This window comes from Brachyistius frenatus, unplaced genomic scaffold (genome assembly GCF_029030835.1).
Source record: "Brachyistius frenatus isolate BFR_SWC_R1_liver_20210118 unplaced genomic scaffold, ASM2903083v1 Contig_10, whole genome shotgun sequence".
In the NCBI taxonomy this organism is placed as follows: Eukaryota; Metazoa; Chordata; class Actinopteri; family Embiotocidae; genus Brachyistius; species Brachyistius frenatus.
The window spans coordinates 5194957-5207088 of record NW_027210609.1 but is presented as its reverse complement, the minus strand read 5'-3'; the positions used below and the strand labels follow the sequence as shown (position 1 = coordinate 5207088).

At 38.8% G+C, this 12132-nt stretch overlaps 1 protein-coding gene across 1 annotated transcript in view; it reads right to left on the bottom strand.

Moving 5' to 3' along the window:
* Window positions 1–12132, bottom strand: part of LOC138616609 (cadherin-22) — a 148267-nt gene that overhangs the window by 63632 nt on the left and 72503 nt on the right. The window contains exon 3 of the mRNA XM_069691046.1: window positions 5385–6487. Within this exon, the coding sequence (XP_069547147.1) occupies window positions 5385–5615 (231 nt within the window). The 5' untranslated portion in view covers window positions 5616–6487. The remainder of the gene's footprint in view (window positions 1–5384; window positions 6488–12132) is intronic.

Genomic DNA, 12132 nt, shown 5'->3' with positions numbered 1-12132 from the left:
CGAGGAGGAGAATTGCCTTAACATGCAGAGTATGTGCATTTTTTTTCTCTTACTGGATTGGCTGTGTCTTTGATCAAACACTTTTTCATCTCACTCATGTACACAAACAATATCACTATTGTGCCACTCAAGACGAACAGTATCATGTGCAACTTAACAAACTCGTTACTAAACCAGAAAAATATCCAATGCATTAAAAAATGTCAACAATTTTTATTCCGCCCTACCTTTCTACATTACTTTTAACAACCTGCCTTTTTTACAAGAACTACACAAAACAAAAACAATAACTATAAAACTCAATGTTTCATACTGTATGTCCACTAAACTTGCTGCGGCCAAAACCAGCGCCACAGACACGATACACCATCCATCAAACTGCTATTCCATAGAAATAAAGTCATTTTTCTGAACAAAGAGTGGAATCCATGTTTCATTTGGCCTCCAGAGTTAACATGGAACAAAAAAGCTCTTTGGACATGGACTGTACGAGCACTTTTTCAATGTTCACGCAGAGACAGACATATTGCATATATAGCTCAGAGAGTTGGAAGGATATAAGAAAAACACTGAAACTGTACACAAACCACTTGAAGTATAATAACTACTCTTTTTATCACACACACAGACCAACTCACACACCACATCCATTGTGAGGGTATGCACCCTCACAATGGATGTATTCCCGGCAGCTTTTGTCAAACTAGAGGAGAGAGAAAGATGACAGAGAAGAAGAATGTGTCAGTTTTGCCTCCTCTCATTACTTTAACAACATCCATTTAAGACTATCTGTGACTCAACAGCAATTCTGTCTCCTGCGGAAAAAAAAACCTGCCCCGTGTCCTCAGTTCTCTTCCTTTCATTGACAACACATTTTTAAAAAGCAGTTGGAAATTAAGAAATCTACTTTTCAGATCATTCAGGTGCACCAGTAGTCATTTATCTAAATCTACTGACCAAAACTAGCAGATTAACGCCATGCAGAGCATTTCATTAGTAAATCTGATTTTATTTACAGAGAAGTGGCAGCTACAGTTCAAGACAGAGCAAACTTGACACGTTTGCTGAGTTGGGTTAAAGTAATATGCAAAAAAATAAGCTTATTGCAATTATTCACCACAGAAGCACACTGCCTGACTTTAATCCTCCATTGCTCAAATTAAAGTCTTGATACCAAAAAAAATGCAGCAGAGTTCATCTGTGCGTGTGTGAGTTACACACTGACAGTCCCCTCCACACTCACACACACCATTAATGGCACTGATAGCACTGGCCACTGCCCGAGTTCCATGAAGAGCAATAACTTTAGATAATTTTATTAATAAAATCATCTCTCGTCTCCCTCCTGCTGTGTCGCTCCCTCAAGCTCCCTTAAGCTCTTTCATATCAGTCTGCTGCCTTCCCTGGCACCCTGTCCTGTAATGAATCACAAGTCAATGTATGAATGCTCCTCTTCTCCACTCTCCATCTGCAGCCTTCCCTCTTCCTTCATTTCTTTCCTCATGTATCACTCAGTTCGGTTCTGTCTATTCCTCTGTGTCCCAGCAGACAGACAGCGCTGCCTGTTGGGTATGTTGTTGGTCCTGCCAGCAGGAATGCATCACAGTCACAATTGCAGACAAACAATGGTCAAAGGATAATTATTCTGCAACACTGGGCACCGCTGCAGAGAACATCTCTATTCATTTGTAAGAATAGAGAGATCAATATATGCAGATGCAATATTAGCTGGTCAATTTCCATGTCTAATTGATTAGAAACAAGGGGATCACATGATTGATGCGTGTGACTCATTGCTGAGTCTCATTCTGTCTGCATTAATGTTCCGTCTTTTCATATCGCGTCTGATATAAAGCGATTGAATCGTACATGCTGTCCGCTCTCATCAACTCACTGAGCTTCGTTTGAGTAACAGCTGATGAATGGGATGTGAATGAGAAGAGAGGGGAAAAAAACAAGGCGAAAACATTCCCAAATGCACACATGCCACTTAGATGATGGCAAAAAGATTTGATTTGACATATACTCATTATCTATAATTACATTAGAAAAATAACATTCAGTGATCACATTTCTGGTGTCAAGGCATTGTCCTCAACATCAAAGAGAAGGGCATTGCAGAGGCTGTCATCACTCTGTTACCAAATATTTCGAAGAACTAAAAAACCACGAGAAACACACTGAGTTTCCATGGATTCTACAGAACTGTAAAGATTGGACAAAATAGCTAATTGTGGATTAAGAGGCAGTGGTAATGTTTGAGACATACCTTTAACACATAGAAAAACACACAACACACTGGATGTCATTACTGGAGGCAAAGGTGCAGAGGTGCCAAAGGGGTTTAAAAAACCCTGGAGTATCTGTAGCTATGATCTGTTGTGTATTTATGGCTAGTTATGTCTGGTTTAGTAATCAGAGTTAGATATTAACGATTTATGTCTTCTTAATGCTTTTTGGCTACAGCGAGAATAACATTTTTACATAAGTTGTTGCAACCTAGAGGCTTTTGTTTGACAAGAGAGCGACTTTCTGCAGACGCGTTCCAAGGTCATCAAAAAGTACGAGCCCCAGAACAGGAACTTTCTAGGGAACAGTGCAAATTATAGTCCCTCTGACAGTAAGGCAGGATGGGTTTCTAAATTATCCCCTAGTAAAGATCGGTTTGGCTATTTGCAAAACAACATTTTTACCACAAATGAATTACAAAAGGCTTCAAAAAATGTATGGACTGCTCCCCAATGGAGTGCAGCACCATGAATGCACGGAGCAGTGGGGTGCGATAATGTTCGCGAGTAAGTATTCCAAGTTGTGTTGCTTTATCAATACAGGAATTACACAAGTTTTTGTGAGCAGTGGTACTTAGGTGTTTGAGATTTGACCATGGACTTGCGCAGAGGGTGCACATAACATTTTTCAGCAATGGCGACCCTTGAAATGCTTCAAAAACCTGCGGTGAGCTGGGATGGGCTCCACCCCCCCACCCCCACCCCGCGGCCCTGTTCAGGATAAAGCAGGTATAGATAATGGATGGATGAATGATTACAACTTATGATTCAGTGCTTATTACCTTTTGTCGTTTAACTGTCAATTATCAGGATTGCAAACAAATGATCCTTTACAATTTTGTTGGTTTCTGACTTGAAATTTTGCTTACAAAGGTAGGCTCTATATTGTGTCACAAAAACCTATGATTGTGAATCAGACACAAAAATAATGTCATGGAAAATATCCTAATCTAATTATAGACTCGTTTTTGAGCCTATTCGGGCAAAACTGCTTCACAAGTTCAAGTGCTCAGTTTTCAGCTAGTGGATCAGACAACGATGAGGATGCTTTTGTCAGATAAAAACAAGATCTGGAACGTTGGGGTGAAACAAAAATTAAACCACTATGGCTGTGCACTTGTATAAGGTCATATGGGTGGCATGCCATGGCTTCCTCAGCAAAAGCATGCAATACAACGTGCAACACAGGGGACTGTGTACAGGGACATTTTTTTATCTTGGCAATGGATACAAAGCAGTGCATTCACTGGCAATAGAAAAACCTTTAAATCCTTGTTTACTGCCGATATAGCTGCTTTTAGAAGTAACTTTTTTTGCAGAAAACCACAGGGACTTGATGATTATCGCTTCTCACTGTTAAACCCATGATGACAAGCTCTTGCAGGTGAAAAGCTGGCAGGAGCAACTACAATGCAGTTATTTCCGTTTATAACTAAGTTTTTAGAACTAGTGTCTGTTTAGTAATTATTTGGCTTCAAATTAAGACATTTTGGCAACAATTTTGACCAATTTGCATTTGTTTCCTACAATGCAAATGCCAAGGTGCACAGAGCACCATTTGTGCTTACTGATTAGACGAGGTGCATAATTAGACCATTGACAAATGTCTTTAATGTAGATGAGCTTTGACTTTTTTTTGCTAAAGCACAGATTGAATCATAGTTTTATCCAGATACATTTACAAATTTTCTCTTTTGTGTAAACTGGATAAATAGAGATAATTAAAGCATTTTTTATTGGGAACTGTCAGTCGATGCAATCACATAAATGAAGAGTATAGCTTTGCAGTATATATAGTAGTGACCTTCTCATACACTTCCATATAAAAGACATATAGTCTTGCTTATTGAAGTAAACATAAATAAATACAACTGCTGCAGCAAATTTTTGCTGCAATTTTTTTGCCATTACTTTTTTATTTTATTTACTGAAAACTGTACATGTGGCTTGTGCACAAACTTGGGTAACCTTGGCTTGGGGCTTGCATTAGGACTCGTAAAGCAGGTCAAGAATTCTCAAAAGGAATTCTTCAAACCTTGTGGTAACATTCAACAATCATGGGCTCCTCTTAAGGAAAGTTAGCATGTTAACATAATTGCACTAAACTTGAAGGTCAGCTGAAGCTGATGGGTATGTAATTAGTTTAGCAGATATTTGGTCATAAACAATCGGCAATCTTAGAATTTGAAAATGAGGCTGGTGCCATTCTGATAGATTTGTTTGCTACAGGGGTTGTATTTACCTTTTCTGGCTTCACAAATCATCAGAGTCTACAAAACATTTTGCACACAAATCTAGATATGATAAAATACAATAAAATATGTGAGCCTTTGAACCATTTTAGGAGCCTGAAATACAAGCAGTAGATGATAATAAAAGAAACTTGTGCTGTTGTAGAACAAATTGTGTTCTGAAATAGCTTGTTTGTGTCACTACATATTAATCTCCTCGAAACGTAAATTCATACATAAATTGTAAAAGCATGTCCGCCCTTGAAATCCTATTTGTGTTGCTGTATATGTATATTTGGGTTCTATATTTACTCTACTCCTGTGGGCACAGGAACAGTATTTGCTTTGAGAGCTGATCTGGACTGCTCATTATAAAAATATCTGCTCCACACGGAGCTATGATTTAGAAAACATCATACAATGACTGATTCATCCTGTAGACCGAAAACATCTGCACTAATTTAACAACTTGGAAATCTGTCATACAAAATCTCTTTAATTTTTGAGTGAATTAATAGCCATTTTTCAGACTGAGGAAAATTTTATTTCTAAAATCAGATCTTTAGGACAGACTGTCCACACTTTTATTTGTAAGTGAACGGGTCAGATTTGTTGTGCCCAGACACCACTAAACTTTCTGCATTGTTTGCTGTGGTAACGGTGTATGCGGAGCTACACAGCTGACCTGCCTTTCCAACGTGAAGGCAACGACCCAACAGACCATTTATTTCGGTGTTTGTATATGAACTGTTGCAAAATCGAAACTCTTGCGAGTCTTGTGATTATCTTATCTCCAGATTATAGTTCGAGAAATCAACTTATTCACAAAGTTAAGATATTTACGTAGTAAGATTAAATGCCCTACCTTTCCCACATATAGAGGTTCTGTGCCGGTATACTCCTCCACCACAAAGAACTGGTTCCACACCCATCCTCTCTTAACTCGTTCAAGTGACGAGGGTCCTTCTTCCTGTCTGCTCCCTGTAGATGTTGTACCACTAGTCCTTGTGGCTTCACACCAGGTAAAATCAAAGCAGCTAAGAAGACCCAATGCTGCCAATAGTGTCCAAGCTCCTGCTGTCCAAAAAGGAGCCATCTCGCTAAAAAATAAGAAAAAGAAAAAAAAGAAATCTTTCCTCTGTCTACATGCAATGTAGAAGATACGCGCAGACAGGAAGAGTTTCAGTTGTAGTTTGATACCAAATACAACTCCACCAGGGCAAATTTGGAATGTCTTTGTGAAAGAACTTGAAAGTTAATCCATGCGAACACAAATCAATCTAAAGTTATCTGCTGAATACAGGGCAGGTCACGGAGCATATTGGATCTGTACCACCTGGAGAGTACCTGTTCGTACAGTATCATGGTCAGTCCTTCTGATTCTTCATAGTATCTGCCCCACTTTATAGAGTTCTGATATTTTTTTTTAAGTATGACCAAAACAAAATTACTTTTTGATTTTTTTTTTTAAAGGTTTTTTAAGGCAACAAAAAAAAACTGATTTTACTCAATTTTCACTGATCAGTGGGGGGAAACAAGGGTACAATGGCGTTGAGGAAATAGGCCCATGAAGAGTGAGAGTGATGGTTTCCATCCATTTGACTTGTTTTTGCTTCTTGCAGTGCTTCCAATTCCACTTCTTGGCATGATAACTCTAATGGTTGGTTTGTGTTTTAGGTGGATTAATACTAAATTGTCCAGAAATGACACGATTTCATTTTTCCAAAAAGAAGCCTCCTCTGTCGTCCGGTTCCTTGAAAAGTAACAGCTGGTTTTACCTCCTGAGGCAGAAACTTTGAACAAAGAAAAGGCCAACTGATTTTACTCTTGGTGATTATGGTTGATCTTTGTTGGCTTTGCCCTTCAAAACAATCCATTGGTTTGATAAGTTCATTCTTCAAAGGTGCTCCATTATTTTCACCATGATGACAGCTCTGTCAGTGACTCAAAGGAGGAAGAAGGACGAATCTGTAAGACAGAAGAGACAATTGCTGTTACAAGATATTGTCGCTGCATGTGGACATTTTCTACTTTTAAGAGTTTTATGAGCAGCAAAATTAGGCATAATTTTTTTCAACATTGACTTTTATCAGTACCCATATTATTATTGTTATACATTATTGATGTTGTAATGTTTTATTTCTGCCTGATAATATGAATACTACTGAATGTGTTGCAATATGTTTACTGTACGTCACTGCCCTCAAATAATAAATGGAAGAAAAAAAATATTCTAACACTTTTTTAACCTTTGAGTTCCTGTGCCACAAAAGCCATCATGTGGTGGTTTTGTTCGGATTATCTGGAGGAAAGTGTTTTCCACCAGCGATTCTTGTGTTCAGCAAGAATTCTAACAATGTGCTATCAGCTGCAGAGTGAGGGCGGACTGCTGAAAACAGGACAGGAGACCAGGTGTGTGGAAAATTGGAAGGAGAAAGAGAGAAAGAGGAAAAGCAAGAGAGAGAGAGGACATTGTTCATCACAGACTAGACCCAAAGCATCTGTCTGCCTTTTGTCCGACTGATGGAGCGGCCCTAACCTCAGCCAGCTGATTAATTGCATGAGGGAACACTAATTGGATAAAAGTATTAATCAATTAATTCTATCCAATGAGGCAACACCCCTCTAATACTTCAGACAAACATTGGCGAGTAGGAGGGGGTGGCAGACACGGTCTTTGGCTGTTGTGAAACATGCACAGAGGTTAGTCAGAAAGACGGAGCTGACGGAGCAGAAAGAGAATGAGAGAGGGGTGAACAGAGAGATCTAAAGGAGAGAGACAAAAAGGAAAGGAAATAAATAACTAACAAGTCAAAGACCAAAAGAGTGAATGAAACATATGGTGTTGTGTTATGTGTGGCTGTCGTTGTGTATAATGGTCTCTCTGAACTATTCAGAACAAAAGGCAAAACATGACATGACATGACAAAAACAGCACAAAAAAAAAAAAAGATTTAGTATGTCTCTGGCCATACAACCTCCAGTGAGGAAGATTGCAAGACCAGCCGAAGAAAAGCTCCTCAGGCCAGCAGGTGGTTTAACCTATTGTGTTTCGGCGGCTTGGGAGAGGACTTCTAATCTCACTCTCCTCCTGCCCGGTAGCAAGCTTGGAGCTTCCGGAAATAATTCCTTCTCAGACTGTTGGTCAAGGCAATGTCCGTGGTATTAGAAACCAACTGCTCTGGGGGGTGTCCAATCAGAGCAAACAGTTCAGGAGCAACTTAAACAGCTTAAACCTCTTCATTCATTTAAGCACAGTTGGGGTTTGTATGGAAGAACTAAATGGAGGTTTTCACACATTACATATTGCGATTGTTGTTGTACTTCCAAGTTATTCGGTCATGCGATGTAAGGATTAATGTGCTTCACGAACCAGAGTAGCCATGACATAAACATGATGAGATGCTTGTAAGGTGACCAATGATGATCCTTAGTGGTGCTATGAATTCAGGAATTTGTTGAGCAGTGATTTGAGCTAAATGCTAATGTTAGAATGCTAACATGCAAGTATTAGGCATATACAAAATGTATCATGCTTACCATCTTAGTTCAGTGTGTTAGCATGTTAACATAGTTGCACTAAACTTAAAGGACAGCTGAAGCTGATGGTTAGGTCATACGTTTAACAGATATTTGGTCATATACAAAAGCACTGGCCAAGTTTTTACCTGATGATGGTGCTGGATAAAAATTCAGAGGGTTAATATAATATATAATGACTTTTAGAATCTTATATGGGTCAACATCCTCCTTTGAATTAGACCCTCTTGGTCCTTCCAAAGCCATACCCCTAGTTTTTTTCTAATAAAAAAACAATATTGTAGCCCAATATGGGAACATGACATAACCCTGGCTTAATGTTATACAGATGTGCACCATTAACAGGACCCTATAATCACCATCTCACCTCACCTGACCACAGGAACATTAAGTGCAATTTGTACAATCATGGTCAGCTGATCAGTGATAAACCTCCTAACAGCCCTCTGAGGCAGGAAATGGCTGCTCTGACCCCATGCACTTTCCTTTCCTGCAGGACACAACACTGAATGCCACAGAAACAATTGAAGAGACAAGGACAACTTTGTCTCTCGACAGAGACAGACTCTCCCCTTCATGCCCTTGACTTATTGGCATGGCAGACCACCCACCACCAGTGCCGTGCTGTGTGCCTCGGCACTACGCATGCGGCTGCCTTTGCCCACTAACTGTGGGAGTGTGGTTGTTGGCAGTGATAGGCCTATTTCCAGCATTCTCCTCAGATGGAGCTTTGCTCAGACATCAGAGTGGCAGAATGTCACCCACTTGTCTGACTCTGACCTGTGCCCCTCTCTAAAATCCACCACTTGCCCCAACAGAGGATAACGGCCAATCCCCAACTCCCTGGCAGTGGGGATGACACAATATTCTCGTTCTCTACTGCGGCAGAGTTGTGTCCCTCTGGAGCCATGCCACAACCACTGTGATGTCAAAGAGCCAGTTCCAACATTTAGATGTTTCCACAGTCGCTGTATGCAAACATTGTGTTTGACTGCAAGGCTCTGACTAGCCTATCCACCTGGTGCGCTGGCTACAGCAAGAGACACCAAACTCTTGTAGATATGAACAATGTTCTCTCCACCATTTGCTAAGTTGCAAGGAGCTATGTAAGAGTGTGTCTTCCCTCAGTATAAGTTGACAGGTTTATTCCTTAATGCAATACTGTATCATCAACAAAAAAAAAACAGTTTTAGCCAAATAAATACAGATACATTAGAGGTAGATTACCTCGCAATGTGAACAATGTAGCATTGTGCTAATTCTTCTCTTTACTTTACAATAATCAGGATAGATTAGGAAACATTTTGCTTGGGGTACACATTGTTGAGCAGTGTCTTGGTATCTGTCTGGACTTCCCGGCTCTTATTTCATTTTTTCAGCTACAAAGACACAGCAAAGCATTCTCTCTAGGTTTTTTTACACAGTGGACTCTAAACTTTGACAATAAACAAGCAGGTGCCTGATAATCTGCCTGATACTGGCAGATCATAGTCACTCAAGAGACACATACATGACACAGTTTATTATTCATTGTTATAATTTCTGTACATTATGTCCAAATCGTCACTTCTTGCAGGCCAATTCTATTTTGCACACATTCAACATTCATTATAGAAACAGACTAGACAAATATGAAGCATTGAAACTTCAGCTAAATGCTTCAAAACACCGGGGAAGAGTCAACTACAAGACAAGTTCAAATTAAGGTTTGAGATATATCACAAATACGTATGTTTAGTAAGATAAAAAGTAAGTAGTCTCTTGTGGCACTTTGAATGACAGTTGATAAAAAAAGAAAAAAAAAAGAAAACTCATCTGAAGTCCCTCGCTTGACTTAAATTGATCAAAAAAAATGTCTTTTCAAGTTTCCAATTAGATATGTGAGAGCTGTGGAGTGATAACTTCAAAGAAATAAAAACATAGTGTTTATTCCTCTGTGCCTCAAAGGCGAACAGCATAGGATAGAATTAATTCATTTTTGCCTATCTACACTTTCCCTGCTCCCTTACAGTACATGACTTAACAGTACGGCAGGCAGTTTGAATTTATTTAATTAGAAGGCATTTGTATCAAATATTTTTCTGTGTGTACCAATGGCCCAGAAGTTGCTTTGCAAACTGCAACATTTGCTGAACACCAACTGCTTGGCATCTACAAACAAAATCAAAACTCCTCCATGAATCTCCTTCTCCTTCTGTTCTGCTTGTCCACTGAGGGAATTTCATTAAGTGTGTACACATTTACTTATAATTAGGTCTAAAAGTGGGTAACTCTAATGAGTTGGAGAGAGAAAGAGGAAAAGGGAGATGTATGTTAGTGTGTTCTGGTTTCACTGAAACTTGGCCATCATTACAGTGGAGTCTGAAGCTTTCACGGGCAGATGCAAATTAGTGGCATGTCAATTACTGACCTTTTCTTTTCTAGCAGTGGGCAGTAAAACTTGTTGATGATAAAAAAAATATTTTTTTAAATAAATAATAAAAAATAATAATTATATATATATATATAAATAATATATGTATAAAAATTTTATATATATATATATATATATAAATAAATAAAAATTAATATATATATATATATATATATATATATATATATATATATATATATATATATATGTGGCTGACGTGTCTATCCTTCTCCATGTACCTCTCTCTCATTTCTCTATCTCTTTCCACTCCCTCCTCTGCTCATTCTCCAGTCCAAAGCTATTGGCAAACACTGTGCAGCCATTCGTGACCTATTAGAGTGCTGGATTGATTCTAGAGCATGGCTGCAGCCTCTCATCAGTGGGCATGCCCAGAGCAAGCCCTTTGACAGCTGGCAGCGGACAGACGACAGCCAGGCAAGACTGATCACTGCAAACTGATAGGCATGGGGCCAATGACCAGCAGACAGCCCTCTGTGTCTCTGTGACACACATTACCACACACACACACACACACACACACACACACACACACACACACACACACACACACACACACACACACACACACACACACACACACACACACACACACACACACACACACACACACAATGTGCCCTGCGTGTGTGTGTGTGTGTATATGGAACAATGCCATAAGTTGTTCAAATCAGTGGCCTTCTGCCCTTAGTGGCTGACATGCTGCTTTGAACATAAATATGAATATTATAGAACTACATAGCAAAAACCTGCAGAATATTTGTTTTTAAAAGGGATTAAAAATGCAAATAAATATTATTATGAGTGCTATCATTTCTATTATGAAAGAGACTACCGTTCAGCGAGCAATGATGCCATGGTCACATTGTAAAATGATGTAAAGTATATTGTTCTGTATAATAATGCAGAAGATTTAAACAGCATTATGTTGTGGAGTAAATGAACACTTTGCTGTTTGCCAGAAAATAATGTTATATTGCATGACTGTCGTGCATTAAATTGGCCCACTCAAATAATTCAGTCACACTCCATCTGATGGTGCCCATGTTTGTGTGGTCAGTGTGTTGTAATTATTTTTCTTAAATATTTTTTTAGAGCACATAGGTATAAGGAAATTGCAATTGTTTACATACTGTCAATTGTTGGCTTAATTATATCAGGCATCTTGAAGCTCACAGTTGCCTAGCATTGTAATTGTATAACTGTTGATTGTATTTAGTTGTAATAGACTAATCGTTGGCTATGATTAGGCAAGGTTAATGAAGCTTTACAAATGAAGCTTTGTATTTTTTTGTTGCGCATTGTTTACAGCAAAGATTGGGAACAGTACAAAATGAAGGAGGAAAGGAAGAATATATAAAATTCCTACTGAAGAAAATAAATGACACAAGTTCATTCAATATGACTAATGTATCTAACCAAATGATAGCATACAATACACAAATTTCTGACATGAAGGAAAAATTAGTGGAACCTCTAGCCATTTTTTTGTTGTTGCTGTAATTGTCCTGCAGCTGCTTCAGTGTTCATCAGGAAGTATTACCTGTTGAAATGGGCCAGAATGAGATTGAAGAGTCGGCCAACTGGTCAGTGGCTTATTTGTCTCCAAACCCATTTTTTCCCCCAACTTTTTTCACATTGT